The 19,660-nt window shown below is 50.7% G+C and overlaps 1 protein-coding gene across 4 annotated transcripts; it reads left to right on the forward strand.

Annotated features, from left to right (window-relative positions):
* The first annotated feature begins 2,627 nt into the window (after nt 1-2,627).
* LOC122369070 lies at nt 2,628-19,361 on the forward strand. Of its 4 annotated transcripts, none has more exons than XM_043343453.1 (6): nt 2,630-2,752; nt 2,966-4,440; nt 7,630-7,796; nt 11,624-11,760; nt 14,332-14,508; nt 17,626-19,361. In XM_043343453.1, exons 2-6 carry the CDS (start codon nt 4,369-4,371, stop codon nt 17,742-17,744), a joined length of 672 nt encoding a protein of 223 aa, XP_043199388.1. In that variant the 5' UTR covers nt 2,630-2,752; nt 2,966-4,368; the 3' UTR covers nt 17,745-19,361. The 4 variants fall into 4 exon arrangements, with proteins under 4 accessions (XP_043199387.1, XP_043199388.1, XP_043199390.1 ...); XM_043343455.1 differs by having other exon boundaries at nt 3,263-4,440; XM_043343454.1 differs by having other exon boundaries at nt 3,381-4,440.
* Nucleotides 19,362-19,660: the final 299 nt, after the last annotated feature.

A 19,660-nucleotide genomic window follows, 5' to 3' on the forward strand; every position in this document is an offset into this window, starting at 1 on the left:
TTTTTCGCGAATAACTCTCGTAAAAAGCGGCCGATCGCGACAAAACTTTCAGTACCTCGCATTGATCAATTTTACCACCTACCCTGAAAATTTCATGACCCTGACCCAAATGACCTTTTGACCTGTAACCTCTTTTCCGAGACCATGTTTGGCCGGAATCGGGGCGATTTCGCGTATGTCGGCTCGCACTACCGCGTGTTTTGCAAGCTTTTCGTGGTTTCAAACGTTCCCAACATTGATTTGATGTTACTGCCGGGTGTATCAAGGTCACCTGAAGGTCAGGTCATGTCATTGACCTTTGGTGACCTCGGGTGACCGTCGGGTCACTTTTTCGAGTTTTACATTTGTTTCTAGGCTAGTTTTTGGAGCTGAATTCGAATTTAGCAACCATTTAACATTTACGAAGTAGTTTGGTGACTCGTAATGTTACGAAGCTGTCAGAGGCGGTTGACACGTACTACGAATACCCGTCACGACGCCTACTGGTTGACCTGACCTGCCTGACCCGACCTGGTCTAAATGCTTCAAGGCATCATCTGTGATCAAAGCTAACACGATATTCGTGATCAGAACCCCGAAAACCCCTTAGCAGCCACACTTTACGACTTTCTAACAGGTGCCGATTTTCCCGACTTTGGGTCATTGACCTGACCTGGAAGGTCAATCAATGACCTAGGACCTTAAAATTGGGAATCATCGGCTTCCTCTCGTCACGGGCAACACGCTCGTTTTTTCCGCGAAGCTCTAGCTCGATCAGGGGCCAAACGGCAAGGGGGGGGGGGGGGTCCAACCGACCCCCCCCCCCTACACATTAGAAGCTGGCAAACGCCGCACACATGCGAAGGTTAAATTGTTTTCAGTGCAGACCGCCGAGATCATTCAGCTGGCAACTGGCGAGAGAGGGCCACGCTAGACCCGGGAGGACCGTGCCGCCATCTACCTGCGGCACGTTAAACTTTCGATCCAAATTATCACCGGTGAACCGGGCGCGGGCAAGGTGGGGTGGTGGGTCCGTGGTGTCATTCGCAACAAGCACTGCTTAGCGGGGCACCCGGGCCCATAACCACCCATTCATCCATTCGGACAAAATTTCTTTAAAAAAAAACTTCCGGGAAGCTTTATCTTAACACTCTCAATAAATTTTAATGAGGTGACATTGAATACCGAATTAGAGATTCCCACCCTCCATATCCATCAGACAACATGTAAGGTCATCAAAGGCTATCAACACTTTTTCCTACCATAACATTAGATAGAGACACAAGCTACACGCAAGGCTATTCAAACCAGATAGAGCGCTACCAACATAAAAGTGGGGACACCATTGTAATAAGTATCCGCAACTCCGGTGGGCAAGCAGCCTCAGGCTGTCATGGTAATTGGGGGTAAATCTAGCACGAGGCCCTATCTAAAAAATTGTAACTCTTCAGCGCATTACTATATTCATCAAAACAATGAATTTTAATTGATCAGTAGCAGAATGGCCTGTAGCTTTCATAAATAATCCTAGTTTTGTCAGAATGGTCTATGTATAATAACATGAAAATATGAATACATGAATATATGAATATATGAATATATGAAATATGAATATATGAATATATGAATATATGAATATATGAATATATGAAATATGAATATATGAAATATAAATATATGAATATATGAAAATATTGTTTAAGGTTTAACCACCTGGGCTGCTAAGCGCGAACATTAGCTGTTTTCACGACGGCCATCTGGTGCACATTTGGTGCACATTTGGTGCAGATTAGGTGCATATTTGGTCAAATCAGGCTCAGTGTGTCTCTTACATAGTAGCTATCAGCTAGGGCTGCACTGCACTAATTGCTTATATCCCTGCTTTGTCATATTATCAGAGAGTATCATCGATTAAAACACTAAAATAAATTCTTAAGATAAAGATATTTGCTGTAAAAGAGATAAGGTGCATATTTGGTCAAGTTAGGTGCACTCGCCAGATAGCCCGTCGTGAAAACGTCTATTAACGCCCAGGACCCCAAAATATTCACATAAGTACTCATGAACCAGGAGCGTCGACCATGGCTCACACTGATTGGTCGGTGAAACATAAATTAGGTACCTACTTTTTTCATTTAGCATGCCCAAGGCTGCTGACAGTGCTTGAGCGCAACCGTTGCCACTTTTCGTAATGTTGAGAGGCCGCAGCGCACCCGGCCCTGGCTGCACGTCCAAAGCTCTGGCGCGTAGTGCTCTGGAAACTAGACTGTGCCGCCCAACTCCTCAGTGCTGCGGTACAGTCTACCTACTCAGGCACGAAGCGCGAGCATTGCGTTAAGCGCGTTAACCCTCGCCGGCCGAGGGGGGGGGGGGGCGGGTGCCGCCCCCATAGGGTTTTTCCTCGATAGCTCCGAACACGCTGGCGATAGAGAGCTGAAACTTGGCATACCTGACCTTTGTTTAAGCCGGATCTTTTGACATCAGCCGCATTTTGGCTCGTCCTGAAGAGGCCAGAGAACGGTCGGGTAGGTCGGTCGGTCGGTCGGTCAGGTATAGGGCACGTCGGGCAGGTCGGCGCGGGTCGGTGTGCGTGCGGAGATCGGTCTCGCTCGCCAGGTGGCTCGGTCCATGGTGCCTCAGTCGGTGGCCGGTCGGCGGCGGCGGCGGAGCGAGTACCCGGCGCTCCCGAGCGCCACTTTCGGCAGGACGCGCCACTATCGCCGTCATTGCGCTGTTTGTGAGACTCCGGCGACAAGTGTCCTGTTTCAGTAATGTGAGTCTAGTGATGGTGTGTGAATTTATGTTGTCATACTGGTGATAGTAAATAATAATCTCACATTGATTTCAACATGTACTGGTAGCTTCGAGGAATGACCGGTGCTAAGCCATTTTTTATCATAATTCAACATTTACCATTCTTCGCCGTGGACGCGTGCTGACCAACACTAGTATAACCTCAGTCAAGGCTAAGACACTATCGTTGCAGCTTCAACCAGACTCGCAGGACAGGTGGTTGGCTCTTCTTGCGATAGCAGTGGTGGGGTGACGCTCGCGGGATCGCTTGGCACCCCCGTGGCGAATGTTTTCCTCGGCGCGATGTTGCACGGGCTGACTGGTGATGGACAGTGGTGACGGGAGTGCCGACGGACTGTGGTGACGGGAGTGACGACGGACTGTGGTGACGGACAGTGGTGACGGGCGGTGGTGACGGACGGTGGTGATGGACAGTGGTGACGGACAGTGGTGACGGACAGTGGTGACGGACAGTGGTAACGGGCGGCAGGTCGTGGTGGCTGAGCTAGTGATTGAGGCAGTGAGACACCCGCCTGGACCGTCGCCGGCTCGAACCCTGTCAGCTGGAAACAAGAGTTGATTCGGGAACTGGTGTCCTTTTCTACCAGCTGTCGGGTGCTGGGAGAACTCGTGCCCGTCCGGACGGCCGTCTCCGGTGCCGACCGCAGCACCAAGCACCTTCGACTATGTGACGCCGGCTGGAGACGGCGGCGGGCGCGGCGGGGCACGGCGGGCCGGCGCCGGCGCCGGGGGCGTCTCTCCACGATTCCTCACCGTGCCGAGTCGGGGGCCCTGCCGGAGGACGGCTGGGTGGCCGACGGCGCACCCTCCGCAGCCGGGCAGCGCCCAGGAGTCGCCCCAGCGGCCGGCGGGCTGGGCGCCGTCCCCAGGCAGCAGCGTCCAGACACGGCCGGCACCCACTCGGGAGGGACGCTCGGCAAACACGAAGGCCGTGTCGCTCCAGCAACGGGAGCCCCCGACAGGCAGAAGGGGAGCGGTACCGCTTCTGCTGCACCGACAAAACCCTTTAGATTGGTTCCAAACAAGCATTTATCCCCAGGAATATCTTTGGAAACGATTCCTATCAAAAAGAAAGGATCAGATTCATCGGAAAGAAATTCAGACACTGTCCCAGGCAAAGCAGACGGACCTGGTACACCCGGGACACCCTCAGAGTCAACTCCAGCCCGACAGGAGAGTTGGACAACACCTGGAACACCCTCAGGGTCGGTCCCAGGCCGACAGGAGGGCCGGCCCGCCGCGGGCACTCCCTCAGGGTCGGTCCCAGGCCGACAGGAGGGCCGGCCCGCCGCGGGAACGCCCTCAGGGTCGGTCCCAGGCCGACAGGAGGGCCGGCCCGCCGCGGGCACTCCCTCAGGGTCGGTCCCAGGCCGACAGGAGGGCCGGCCCGCCGCGGGCACTCCCTCAGGGTCGGTCCCAGGCCGACAGGAGGGCCGGCCCGCCGCGGGAACGCCCTCAGGACCGGCACCGGTGGAGGAGCGCAGGCCAGTGCCGGCGGTGCACTCTCGCGCGTCACTGCGGAGACGCTCGGCCGGCGGCAGCAGGAAGGGCAGGGCCCGCGGCCCGCGCGCCATAATGACTATGTCCTCGGGGCATAAGGAGAATGACGCGCAAGACACCAGCTACAGCCCGGCTCGAATACAGGAGGTGAGTGGGGCACAAAACAGAAGGTGTAAGAAATGAGGGGCATTTGTAAAGGACTTTAAAGGGGAGAGAGGGTGTTTTCACACATTTTTTTTAGGACATCTATTGACTGTATGTGTAAAATGCATTTTCTTTGCATTTTCCAATCCCTGACAATCCCTAAAACGCTAATAATCATTTATGACCAGCTTTCACCGTCGGTCAACGTCCAAATGAACATTTCCTTAAGTGACAGCTGACCCCTTCTCAGAGAGCCCCGTTGCTTATGTACTTTCAGCAATGACAACAAACGTGGGTTAGATTTTTTAGAGGCGTTGAGACGATGCACCAATGCTCACAAATTCGTTATTATAAACATATCGAGGGTTTTAAGCAAGTTATTTTTTAGTTGATATGATTATACTAAAGAATGTCTAACCGTTGTTCGTCATTTTCCACCCTACCCTTTCCATCCGAGCATGAATTCCATTAATTTCTGCGGGTATAGTGTCCTCTTCCGCTTCATAGTTACATCAGAACAGGCCTGAGACCATTTCCGCCTCATTTACTACCCCGACAGCGTCCGCCTGTCCCTGATAGGAAGGTTTACACGCCACACTGGTGTCATGAGGAAGTTCATTTCTTTTCTAAGCGGCAATGCGGAACACATGCTCCCGGCGTGCGGCGGAGACTCTGACCGTTGGCCTTGGCCGGGGATGTAGGAGCGCTGGTCTGGTACTCCGCCTGCTAATCGGGCCCTCTGTTCCCGGGATCACAACATGGTGTTCTCTCTGCCTTCAAGGCTGCATGATACAGTCTACATATCCATCTCAAGCTGCATCGCCCTCTATTCTCATAACCACGATATATCGCCCCTTTTTCTCACGGTCAAGATACCTCTCTCTCTCTCTCTCTCTCTCTCTCTCTCTCTCTCTCTCTCTCTCTCTCTCTCTCTCTCTCTCTCTCTCTCTCTCTCTCTCTCTCTCTCTCTCTCTCTCTCTCTCTCTCTCCACGGTCAAGATACATCGCCCTCTCCGCCGACGCGAGCAATCCGAATTCCGCGCGTTTCTACCGATCACCTTTGAATTTGAGGCCTCACCGGAGCAGCCAGCGCGCCCTTTTCAGAGATCAGAGCAGGCGCGTGTAGATGTAGTGCGGCACTGAAATTGCATAATTGAACATTCTTTGAGATCAATGCTTTTCAGCCTAAATCAGCTTTGGCAGCTGCGGGCCAAACCTCGGCTAGTCGGAAAAAATCTGAGGAATGCAAAACACTTTTTTGCAACTAGCTAGAGAAGAACTACGATATGTCCCATGGAGTGTGGAATAAGAGACAATTGCAGGAAAAACTGACAATTGTCCCTAACCCTCGCCGGCACAGGCCATTTTGCGTCCTTCGACGGCACAAGGAGGGGGTGGGGGGGGGGGGAGTTGGTACGAGCCCCCTCGCGTTTGGCTCCTGATCGATCTAGAGCTTCGCGGAAAAAACGAGCGTGATGCCTGTCACGAGAGGAAACAGATGATACCCAATTTAGGGGTCGTGACGGGTATTCGTAGCACGTGTCAACCACCTCTGACAGCTTCGTAATATGTTACGAAGGCACCAAAACTACTTCGTAAATGTTCAAATGGACTGGTTGCTAAATTCGAATTCAGCTCCAAAAACTAGTCTAGAAACATGTAAAATTCAAAAAAGTGAAGCGAGGTCATCAAAGGTTATTCACCTATTACCAGACCTGACCTTCAGGTGACCTTGACATCCACCTGATGCATGGGAGCAACATTAAATCACATGTTTGAACGTTTGAAACCACGAAAAGCTTGCAAACGCGCGGCTAATGCGAGCCGACATACGCCGAATCGCGATTCCGGTCAAACATGGTCTAGGAAAGTAGGTCACAGGGCAAAGGCCATTTGGGTCAGGGTCATGAAATTATAAGGGTAGGTGTATAATTCATCAATGCGAGGGTACTTAAAGTTGCGTCGCAATTGGCCGCTTTTTACACGAGTTATTCGCGAAAAACCTTAGGGGGAGGGGTTGCATCAACCCCCCTGTGCCGGCGAGGGCATATAATTATATGACACCCAACGGAAGATAATCCATTCTTATGAACAAGACATGATTGCTTAGCAACACTCGCTCGCTTATATGAATGTAAGTTGTACATTCATTTTGTAAGGGTAGCTCTGTCTCCGTCTCTCCGTACTTTACCTAGTGGAACTCTCATCTCCAGTTAGGTGCAATATGCATGTCGTTTACCGCAGAAGCAACGAGCCCAAAGACAAGCTGAACCTTTTTACCTAACGACAATTGGTATGATTGTCTGAATGCTTCGTACTTCTTTTGCGCTTATTTTGAGCTATTAGCCTATCGTATGTAGACTGCTGTGCTACTGTCGCGAATCTGTTGCGAGGCTATTGCACGACAATAGGTCTAAGTGCTGGGGAGTGCCGACCGCAGCGCTCCAGGGTATATTGAGTGCAGCGTTCGGTCAGTCGATACCGTGAAGCTTCCGTGAAGCATTCACGAGCTGCGCCTTGGGCCGTGGCCGACCTTGGCACCAGTGTTCGGACAGTTGACCTATGTGCTGCATACATACAGCATGACCATTCATATGTGGTCTTTCAATCACCAGTTTTGTTTTCATTAGACTACAACATAACCGTGCGCAATTACGTGCATTAGTGCTTTTGATGTTCCCTCAGAGGCAAATGAGGCCAAACTGCAGCAATAGAGTGTGAATGAGGTTATGTTTTACGAGCGATTGACGATGTTATCGCGGGCAGAGTTGGAATGGAAATGCACTAAGTTCGGAGTTACTAACGTCTTCGGGCGTTGACAAGTTGTGACCATGCTGATTACTGACAGGGTAGAAAGAGAATGAGGGTGGGGATAAATAAATAACAATCGTATTAAGATTTAACCAGTTCAACTGTTTTAGAAGCACTACACTTTATATAGATTAGAAGCTCTAGATAATAACAGTTTACATCCATTTCTTCATGCTAGATCATGACCCTCATGTATGTCAGATATGTAATTACGAGTTCTAAAAGTCACGTAACCTCCGCTCCAGATAGCTTTTCTAAATCCTCGACAGTCACGTGATGTTGGCTGCCGGCTGATGATCTGCGAGCTGAGCTGCCACGTGATTTCTGCCTTCGGCTGATGATTTGCGAGCTCAACTGTCACGTGGTGTTTGTCGTCGGCAGATGATCTGCGAGCTCAACTGTCACGTGGCGCTGTTGCGGGAGCACCTGCTGGCGATGGGAAGCAGTCGCGACTCCCCCGAGCTGCGGGAGCGCATCCGACGCACGCGGCTGGACTGCATGACCAGCTGCCGGCAGACGGCCGCCCGCCTGCTGCCGCACATCCGCAAGTGAGTGAAGTGGCCGCGCCGCCGCGGGCCGCCGGCTCTGTTTATGGTCGGCGGCGCTGTCCTCCGGCGCCGAGCCGCTCTGTTTGTGTCCCCTCACTCACCGATCGTGTTTACATCAGGAAGCCTCCGTTTACAGCGGCAAATTCTATCAGCAATAAATAATGGAGCGCTCAGCTATTAATGGTTTGTTCCCAAAAGACAAAATGTACGACATTTCGCAGATAGCGTACGCTGTTTATCTCCCGGAATAGAAATTAAGAAGAAGCCAACATAAGAAGTGTAAAACAAAATGGTGTCTAAATGCCATCAGTTTCATAATCTTGGTAGGTATATTTTGCTGCGCATACTCCTGATGCCACTTATAGCCATCTGCCAGCGGCAGGCGCAAAAAGCTCTTCTACCGATTCCATGCCACCGCCAGTCTCGATTGATCCCGAGATCAGTCTCTCACAGCCAGGATCAGTGCCGCTGAGCGCCACTGGGCCCCACTCGGTCGGTCCCAGTCCAGAGCAGCCTCACACAGTTCCTAGCCTGTGGCTCACTCCCACTCAGCCGCACTGAGCTAGACCTCAGACCCAGCTCTCGCTCAGGTTAATCCGTTCGGTTTACGATGTTTCACTGTTCTGGAGCCGCGCGGGATCTGCTTTCATCCCCATGACCATTGTATGTAAGTACACTCACAGCCCAATACTCCTCAGGCTCAGAGCGTCCTTAACACGAGTAAGACTCACTCTGAACACAAGACACAGTACGTATGTAGGTACATACAGTGAGTCAAACAGCCTCATGAAACAGTGGGAGGCCGATGACGTAAGCGCCCGGGTAGTATGACGTCACAGGAACCGAGCCGCACTCGAGTAGCGAAGGCGCGTGGGTTTCATAGCCCTTAGTTAAGCCGACTGAATAGCCTGTCTACAGGCAAAGGAGTCCACAGCATAGCGAAGCTACTTAGTGAATGGTTTCAGCGAGAGTCTAATTCCTCTCACCTTATGGTGCGCAATAGCCAATAACGAACGTAGGTACATATTCATCATTCATGGACGGGAAACATTATCTCCGCAATGCATTTAAAGGGACCCTCCCACCTTAACATTAGATTTGAGTTGAGATAGCCAAAATGGGGTCCCTGGCTCACAATTACCGGTTTCGGCACTCACAACATCGAGAAATGCCTTAAATCGGAAATATTGAATTTCAAAATTGCAGCATTTTGATTCAGAGGGGCTAATGCATAGGAATACCCCTCTGAATGTGTGACGTCAGCGCAGATGTCTAACGATTTTTAAATGTTTGACTAAAACGTTTTGTAGCACGCGGTGGTATATGCTGCTTTGCGCGCAACAAGTGCCGCACTTTCAGCTGCCAAACTATTGCTTCCAAATAAAGTCGCTAGGAACAGCGGAGATCCCAAAAAGTAAACAAAAGTAAAAGTCTAATATCTTGAAAACCGGTGAATATTTTTCGGTGAAATTTGGCAGATATTCGTTTTCGCTCTTTCTGTACCGAGCGACATCACTTTCATGCCAATTTATAAACTTTTTTGAAGGTGGGAGGGTCCCTTTAACCCTCGCCAGGCGAGGGCCTTTTCCATAACACGGACGGCGAGGGGGGGGGGGGTTGGTACGACCCCCCTGGCGATTGGCTCCTATGGCACTTAGAAACACCAAATTTACAAGGTAGATGGGTCTATAGGAGGTCTCACCCCTGTGCCAAATTGGTTGCTCTAGGTCAATATTTAGGGGGATTTTTTTTGGGGGGGGGGGGTATAAGTGTAAATTTTTTGTTAAAACATGCCAAAAGTTTTTCGCTTATAACTTTTGATCTAATTACGATAGAGCAAAAAGAAAAGCACCAGTGAACTCAGCACGTCAAGGCGCGTCGAATGATATGCTTGTTTGTTTGCTTAAGTTTACTTAAAAAGTTAAGCACATCTTAAGTACATCTTAAGTCTTAAGAATGGTCAAAATGCTTAATGTTGCATATCATTCGACTCGGCTGTTTAAGAGGAACAAAATGATGCCATTTTGAAAGCTTTATCTTTATTGTGTGACAAGTTATTGGCACAAACGTCATTTGACCTCAGTTGACCTCATTTGACCTGACCCATGGATAAGTACACCAAACAAAGAAGCACCAAGTGACATAATGTTAAGTACTGTTGTTTCAAAGCACGAAAGTGATAAGGAAGCGGATATCGCCAGTATTTTCCGAATTGAATATTTTCCCATAGGCTTAACATTACGACGTAATGACCTCTAACTGACCTCAGGTCAGCGACATGAAAAAAACGAACTATATGTTATACAACTCGGTGAACCTATAGGATATCCTGAAAGTTTGAAGGAAATCAGTTCAAAACTGAGTTGGATAGGTGCATAAAGAAAATTGAAATTTGACCATGACCTTGTACCGGTTTTTCTGACCTGGTAACCTGACCTGAAATGGCAGAGACCTGACATTTTCAGGGAAGGTGCCAAAAGGTTGCCCCAGAGGATATGCCAAATTTGGCGTTTACGTTATTTGCGAAAAACCTTAAGGGGGGGTTGCATCAACCCCCCCTCGCCGGGCGAGGGTTAATGATAAAGGTAACATGACCCGTCATATGTGGTTTCTGCACGTAAAGTTAAGTTAGGCTGTTTTCTCGGCCTGGTACAGACAGTTTAGGAATAACTGGCACATAGGTGGATCTTGAAAATTGGTGTTGGATGCAGCAGGTGATAGAAAAACCTCTACAAGACTCAAAACCCAAAACATCTCGTCCTACTTAGGTGTTGATTTTTAAGTAAGATTTTTAAGATTTTTTTATTATTATTAAGTACTTGGCCTGTATAGCTCAGAGGTAGAGCATTGGAGCGCTAATCCTAAGGTCCGAGGTGCGAATCCCCGTATAGTCCAAATCTTTAACGAGCTTGCAAAAGATGACTGATGTCATCACTGTCAACCGTGGGAGCCGTATGGCTACCCAAGGCCATATAGTAGGTAGCGACACTGAGCGATTTGTTTACAGCCAGTTTCGATCCCGATGACGCAAATGTGTCGTCACGAGACAAAACAATATGGCCACCTCTAATGAGAACCAAGTGCAATAAGTTCCCGGATGTAGACAGCACTGACGTCACCGGGATCGAAACCGACTACATCAGTACTGGACCTATGGCGAAGCAAAGTAGTGACATCCCCCTGTGGCTACCCATCTACGCTGGAGTACGAAAAACATCATCTCACATCTCGTCCTACTTATCCTATGCGTTGCTGTTCGATTTATGGCACCTCCTCCACCAGATATTTCGCCAGTTTTCTTCCTATGCGAGAAATAATAGTGAATCTTATATGCATTTTGAACGATGTGGGCATTGGACACATCCCTCATAGCATTCTGGATTCGTCAGTGATCTTGTTTGCTTACAATTTCTTCGTGTTTTGTCAAAGTGTGTGGTAAATGGTGTTTGACTGGTGTTACATGCGATTGCATGGTTCACCATAAGGTGGAAGTAGAGTCACGTTGTCGATGCATTTGATATAGACTTATATTTGGTTAAAAAGCCAAGATGTGACACCCTTCTGAAGCCTTTGAATGCCAAGACATTTTTATCTTCTTAGCTATATCCGTCAGTCTTATATAGCCCATATAATACTTTTTTTTCTCAAAGAATTTAAATGGCAAATGTTTGACCACAATAGTTAGTATCATTTTATGCGTCTCTTAAATATCTGAGTCACTCGGGGATATTGACCTATACCAAGTACTTTTATAGGTCGATACTCGCCGACGCCCCTCCCCCACCGGCGTTCTAGTTAGTACCATCAGCTCTGCCCCCTTTCGGCAGAGAGATGGAGAGCGGTATCCTGGTGGACAGCCAGTGCCTGGTGCTGCTGTTCAGCTGCACGCAGCTGCTGCTCCGCGAGCTGCAAAAGACCACCCGGCTCATAGACACCATGCCGATGGACATGTCGGCCTACTACGGTACGTGAACGTCCCCCCCCCCTACCTCACAGACCCTGACGATCTCTGCACTATTCACACGCTCGCTGACCGCTGCTCTGCCTAAGGTCTCCCACTGAGGTCACCGAGGCCGGCCACAGACAGTTCGGAGGAGACCGCCGGAGCGTCCGACACGAGCCACATAAAACGCGACCTTTGGCCAGACTGCAGTGTTTACGGCAAATGACGCTTTCTGGCCGACATGAAATTGATGGCCTATACAGCCCATGCGCATAGCACCGAAATTGCTTGCTCGGCTTATTGGTGTAAGCGGTCAAGCCTCTAGGGGCATTAGCATTATTGAGGCGAATTTGAGAAGCCGTAGTTACTAGATACTATGTACTTAGTAGGTATATTGAAGTGAGATGTTTGACTGCGATGCACAGATGTTGAATTCACTGTCTACATTCTTGCATTTAAAAGTCTAATATTACTGAATCGTGCCTGCATTAATTGATCAGTTCTAGTCATGAGTTGACCAGTTGCGAATAGTCACTCGTGCGACATACACTCACCTTGTACATACACCAAGCTGGAACTTTCACACACGACAAAGCCTGGCCCTTTTCATTTCCTTCGTTAGTCTTCTTCAGTACAGTGCACCTACTTTCAGTGTCAAACGCTCTCATAAATGGACGACTTTGGTGGAGTAGAAGTGTGGAATAGGCCATCGCAACCAGTCTCCCATTTGCCAATGCTTGTAGAGCCCGGCCGTCTTGTGTTATGAAACCCAAGGGTGCCCTAAATTCGTAGTGTCCCGTTATTTGACCCCATGAGAGCGCAGTCCGCCAGCCATGACTATCCAATATAAGTCATCGTGAGATAGATAAAACGAGCCGCCACTTCAATAAAACTGTGTATAGCGGCATTTCGTTTATAATATGAAGATGCAGTTTGTCTGTTGCTGGCACCACATATTGATTCTGTTACTCAACTTATGGTTCCATCTCATCTCAGACTTTGGTGAAAGCAACTGTCATTTTCAGTGATAGACGCGGATTTATTACGCTATTTGTGAAGAGACGTTTGTTTGGTTTATTTGGTTTAAGCTGGCTCTCATTATGTAATATGTACTCAAAATATCCAGAGGCCAAAATATCAAAATAATACAACTCAAAGCTTTTGATGGTGTTTCCAGGCACCAGAGGCGGATCCAGCTCAGAGTTTTTTTTTGGGGGGGGGGCAAACCATAACAATTTATCGATTCTTTTCATGCCTCGTCCATAGGCGTAATGTTAAAATTATGCCGTTTGGGAGGGGCAAATGTCCATTTTGCCCCCCCCCCCCCTGGATCCGCCACTGCCAGGCACAATCTGTTTTGGCCCAATGAGCCCATTGCCGAGCTATGAGGATGAGGGGACAGGATGGAGACATTGGATTGAGCGAACCGCCTATATCGGTGTGCTGCAGCGGCAGTGGTTATCCCGGTGGGACGGGAGAGTCCTTCTGGGACAGACAGCCCACGATCCGCCACTCGTACGGTTATCTCGAACGGGGTGTGGGCCATTTGAAGGTGTAGACCTCACCATCGAGCCGGTCGTTTGGTGGGGGCGCAACCGTCAGAACGCAAACATTAACTCGCCATTGATCACGGGTCATTTTACCAGCTGTCTATTATTCATCCGACAGTGTTTCATCCTAAGAATGGGTTTCACTTCTGTGAAAATAGAATCGCGTTCTGCGGAAACCGTATTCGGCCGAATGACCTAGGTGACCTTTCTATCATTCATTTGGCGGCAATGACGCCAGTGGATATTGCGCCAAAGTTGAAGCGATTGGGTGGACGCGACCTTAGGAGAATGAATAGATAGCTGGGGATTGATTCGGAAAATAAATGACCTCTATCGGACTCCAGAGGCCGGCCAAGTCGTACTTGTCCGCCAGCTTAACTGCCGGCTGAATTGGTGTACGTTTTCCAAATGCGTTGGCATTTTAGACTGATGATCGTTTTAGCTCTCTTTATAGCGTCATTATTCCATAGTGCTTCAAGTTTCAACCAAAAACGCACTACTTGGTTTTATCCATTGGTTCTTAAGCATATCAAAAATCTCTAGCATCTAGTAAAATGACTTTAATGCAAAGATGTAGGGATTCTGACCTCGGCTTCCGACGGCTAGTTAGACATGGGCCTTCGTATCATGTACCTACTTACACATGTACCTACAATATACATAATGCATATTACGTAGGTAGGCCTATACATGATGGAACTTAACACGTAGCAAGTCTCCTTCACAAGACATTGCCGATCATGCTGCTATTTTGCTTCAATTAAAACAGCGAAAGACACCTGTTTTCATTGAAACACCGAAAGACACCTTCTGCTTTCATTGTATGTTCTAGAGCAGTCCAAGTCGATATTAGAAGCCATTGCTGACCAACTAACAGAGCTCATCTCCTTGTTAAAATACTTGAAGACTAGCACAGTGCGCTTTATGTTCATAATAGATCAACAGCCATCTGTCGGCTGTAATTCACCTCTCAGCAGCTGCTGTGTAGTGTTCTGAGGTTATCTAACTATTCCCCCCCCCCCTCCCCGGCTTGGTGCGACAGAGAGCCGGCCCGGCCCGTCCAGCTCCGGCCTGGGTAACGTCATCTCGCAGATCATTCTTCACGTGCCGATCACACCCAACTTTCAGCGCGAGGAGCTCATCAGCATCGAGAAGGACTGCCGCGAGATCGAGCTGCTGCTGGACGAAATGCAGGAGTTCATGCCCAAGGCCGAGTCGGGTGAGACGGGATCGGATCGGTGGTGGGCTGTGCTATGATCTTTGGTGGGTTGGGCTCAGATCTTTGGTGGGCTGTGCTATGATCTTTGGTGGGCTGGGCTCAGATCTTGACTTGCTTGCGTTCTGATCTTTGGTGGATGGAGTGAGGTGAGAGACTGACCTTTTGCAGTGAGTCATGCCCAATATTTTTTCATCTGGGCATGTGTGAGTCGTGTGACAGTCATCATGAATACGTTGGACCCCAAGACCCTACATTTGCAAACGAATCAATCTCGGGCCATTAACATCAAGCGAGCGACACACACCAAGCCTGGAACAAGTTAAAAAGTTCCGTTCATTGCATGCTTTGATGTTATGACATTTACCGAGTCGCTGCACCAATGTATTTATTCAATCGAATGACAAAAATGGAAACGAGTCGAGGTTTTGTCCCTCTGAACTGCCAAACACTTAAGCCGGAATTAAACTATTGCAAATTGCCGTTTAATTTTTATGGACGTCACCTTCTTTGATGGGGAGAGGGGGAGGGAATGTAACTCCGCAAAAAAGCGTCGCCATATTCCTACAACAATGAACGTGTTCTTTAGGCATATGTTTTGGTAGATTCCCGCACTGTCTCTAGAACTGCCTGAGCGTAAGCCATGTCGAAGACAAGTTTAACATATATGGTCTGAGTCCTTTTACTTTAAAACATCCTAATAATATACTATTTTTACTTTAACCTCGGTAGGGCTTGCAATATAAATTCCGAAACACGTCCCTTTTCATCTTCTATTTGAAAAATTAATTAAGGCACCTTTAATCATCTTCTTAAATAAGATTACGTACGGGAAGCACTGCATCAGGGGCAAAGGAGATCGACCAAAGTCCCACATTGCCCTGTGTAGGTGGGGCGTCCAGGCAGAGCAGGTGATTCTAATCTACACCTTGTGCAGTCACCATGGGTCGGCAATAGTCACAGCTGCCCCGCGCCCGAAGTGTCTATCGGTCAGCGGCCACTTGACCTGGGTGGTGCACACTGACACTGCACGTGGGCACGCCCCCGAACGGAGTGACACTGACCCGAGTCTATTGAGGACACCAAGCGGGGGCTCCTCGCCGGCTCTATTGGCTATCGAACCATCGATTGCGCCTTGTCCCAGGGTCGTGGGCAGACGTGGAGAGAGCGAGCGAGCGACGGTGCGCATATTGCGTGGTTAGTAACGAAAAGCTCTCCAATATTTGTCTAGATCAGTCACAGTGAGCGGTTCAGAATGCACTTTAACGGTCAATATCATGCAAATGACATCCCTCTGAAACCGCCGATGAAACTGGTGACCCAATCTTTGGTAGCGATTTATCAATTTCATGCGCTTTTTACATTACGCCTCAGCCGTGGCTCTCCATCCCAGCGGCGGCTGACCCGACCAGACTCGGCTGACCCCAGGTGACCGGTCCCCGCCCCTCGGGACGCGACCTGCGCGGCCCGACGTGTGATGTTTGCCGTGCGCGGCGGACGGGGCTAATCTCACCGTGGCATTTACGGCGCCAGCTCAATGCGGCGATCGATTCGGCTCGAGAGGGCCGTCTCGGCTCTGCAGCGGCCGGCCGGCACCTGCGGCGGTCGGGCCGCCCCATCCCTCCCCTCCCCGGCCGGGGGAGGCTGCGGCCGCCTCGGCACGGAGATTGGACCCCGAGGACCCGTGCCCGGCGGCCGCCGATTGATTCGGCCGCCTCCGAGACCAAACTTCAGGTGGCGACCCATAGACGGAGCGCATCAGAGGTGCTCATCGCGCGCCAGGCGAGCCGCAGAGAAAACTAATACAGCAACGCGAGCTCCGCGCCCATCGCAACTTCACATTATGGGCGGCACTCTTTCTCCTCAATTACTGTCTCTCTCTCTCTCTCTCTCTCTCTATCTCTCTCTCTCTCTCTCTCTCTCTCTCTCTCTCTCTCTCTCTCTCTCTCTCTCTCTCTCTCTCTCTCTCTCTCTCTCTCTCTCTCTCTCTCTCTCTCTCTCTCTCTCTCTCTCTCTCTCTCTCTCTCTCTCTCTCTCTCTCTCTCCTGATATTAGTATTGGTGTTGAAGCAATGAGCCACAGTTTCCTATCTAATAAAAAGGTAGGTTATCGAATTCCAAGATTGGCCAAGATAGGAATGCAATGTAAAAAGCTAGTAGGTAAATATGGCTCTGGCTGCCTTTGAATTAATAAAAAGATTGAGCAGGCAGGTGTTGCATAGAAATGCAGATTCTACATACATAGATGCCAAATTCAGGTTGTTGGACAAACCCAAAAACGACCTGAAATACCAACGGAAACCATTTTGAAGTCTGGGCGCTGCCGAACAATTTTAACAAGACTGCTTTTCCACTGATGTAACGACTTTCGGAGCAGCACAATACGAAATCTATTCACAGGCAGACACGCTGTGGTGCCTCCCTCGCACGCACTTTGCGATTCATTCGCAATCGTGCACCGCTCAGAGGCTGTTTACCGAGTCTGGCAGCAGCTCGCCATTCCATAATGTCTGCCGGCCTAAAATGTGAGCGGCTTATCGCTGGCTCCACGGGGATTTACCGCGCGGGAGGGTCCTCTCGAGAGCGGGGTGGAGAGCCGGCCCGAGCTTCATAAGCCGGATTAGAACCACCACTGCAGTGCGCAGACTTTGTCATGCAGCTGAATGTTCTACTCCTGAAGCGATTGCGCAACAGAACAGGTGCTCACAGGAAGTTGAAAAACGGGAACGAGGTTATTCCTGTCACTGAACTATCGTGGTTTTCCTAGCTCACAATCTGCTCACTCGGCTCAAGCTGAACCTCGAACATAACACGATGCTCCAAAAATAGAAAAAAGAACTGACGATAGTTCAACACCACTTGATTGATCCCAGTGAAAATAGCAGGATTTCCGACGGCTTCTCTGATGTCCACAGGCCTGCTGCCCTGACATATAGCTACATCAATATTTCAGGGCCCGGTGCTGCACCATATGAGCCCGCGCCGCGCTTTCCCACAAGACCCCCAATATGTCACACCGTCCGGCGGCCACGTCGGCGCCGATGACACTGACTCGATTTTCCTGAGTCGGCGGCGCCACTCCATCGCTCGCTGTTGACGCCTCCTTCTCCGTGTGTTGCAGCTCGCGTCAACATGTGGGCCATGGAGGGCCACGGCCTGCTCCCCGGCAAACCGCGCTGGAGGAGAGATACCAAGGTGGCCAGCTCGTGCTGCTGCGCCGGCGTCAGCTCCCTGTTGTGAGCCGCCGCGCGGGCCCGCACCGGGCCCACATAGACCCTCACCGGGCCCACGCCGGGCCCCGGTAAACCCCACTGCCTCCCGGTGCCGAGCAGGACCAGCAGGGAGCCCCGAGTGTCTGCTGCCGCCAGGACCGTGTCGTGGTGCGTCCCCGTCGCCGTGTGACGGTCGGTGTGGCCGGACCGGGCGGTGTCCAGGGGAGGGGAGAGGGGCAGTGTTACCCGCCGGCGGCCGGTTATCGACCGTACGTCATCAGAGCAGCGTCGACCGCCGACGGGGAGGGGCGGCCACCGACCGGCGACCACCGGCGACCGAGGAGCGTGACCGGCGCGACCGGCGCCCCGCTGTCTGTCGCCGCCTGACACTGTCACCGCCGATGGACTCCAGACCATTCCGACGCCCAGCCGTCTGCCTCTGAGAACGACTCGACCTCGGCCGGCCCAGCAACCGCACTGGCAGCTTGCAGACCATTACAACTACACCGCGGGGACCGCCCTTCCCGTGAATGTCTCACACTGACTCACGAACTGCCTGAGCTCGACCGCCGCCGGCCAGCGGTGAATGATCGTTCGGAGCGACTCCCAGGGCGCCCATAGCGTGGCTGGACCCACCTGAGCCCTAATGAGACGTCGTGGCACCGCCGCTGTCTGCGGACACCCCCGGGGAGCCGGACACTTTATCGGACAGTTTGCACCGCTGGGAATGGACGCGGCTGTGGCCGGCGACTGCGGCGGCCCACCGAGCCGACGCCCGGCGAGCCGCAGTGTGCCGGGTGTGCAGAGTGAGTTACAACTACACCGCAGGGACCGCCTTTCCCGTGAATATCTCACACCAGAGTGGAGTGGTCAGGCCGGAGTGGTAATATGTAGAGCTGATCCACCCCGTACCGATGCGGGTGCTGTCCGATCTCTGCCGCAGACCTCTGATTGAATCCAGTCTGCGGGAATGAGACGTCCTCCAGGGACGAAATGCGATGACAAGTTGCATGTTTTTGCGATATGATGCTCTGAACAGTTTGCGTTTCCTTTTTACGCTGATATGACTTCGTGGCAGTCACTGCGATGCTTCAAATCCCCTGGTTTCATCGAACCTCTGCCGTAACGTTCCCATTACCGCGGCTATATCCAAAAGCTCATCAGGCCTAACAACCACAACATGCATTATCCAAGCTCTCCCACCACGTCCTGACCTTTCGGCCCAAGTGTATGTACGACGATATGAGCCTGTCGTGTACTCCGTGACCCCGGCTGACGACAGTTTGCTGTCAGTCATGTGGCAGCTGTCCATCACGTTGACAGACAGTTGATAGCTAGCTGTCTTCGCTGGGGCTCAGAACAGTGTGTGTATGTGTGTGTGTATGTGTGGGGGGGGGGAGTCTGCGGGACCGGGTGGGACCTCCCCGACCTCCACTGGCGTCCCTCTAACGTCGGTCAGGCCGGAGACCCCCTGGTTACGGCGATCCCCAGTGCTGTTCCAGCCCCTCCCTCCGTAACGTGCCGTGATGTGACGGTCGCGGTGCGGCTGTTTTTCCACGAGGAGTGGTACCGGAGTGTATGAGTGAGAGAGTGAACCACACCAGTTGTTGTGAGTCGATCGCACAGCAATACAAACAGACGCAGTTGACTGAATATGAGCATTGAGCAATATAATCGGCGGGAATGAGAAAAAACTGACACATCACCAATGTCACCCGTAACATGTGCATCGTTACCTCCTTTTTAGGCACACACTTCTACCATTTCTTATGCTTGTATCTTGGATTTCCCTGACTTTAAGGGGGCTTTAGCCACTGCTCACAGTTCTTACAATGTGCAAATAGCAGCCTTATTCTGGCATTCATTGAATGGTCTTCAAGTTGCTCAAATAGTTGTCCCAATAGTTGGCCACAACACAATGTCCACTGTGTTTGCTTGTATGGT

This window comes from Amphibalanus amphitrite, unplaced genomic scaffold, assembly GCF_019059575.1.
Source record: "Amphibalanus amphitrite isolate SeventyFive unplaced genomic scaffold, NRLGWU_Aamphi_draft 001004F_arrow, whole genome shotgun sequence".
Classification (NCBI taxonomy): Eukaryota; Metazoa; Arthropoda; class Thecostraca; order Balanomorpha; family Balanidae; genus Amphibalanus; species Amphibalanus amphitrite.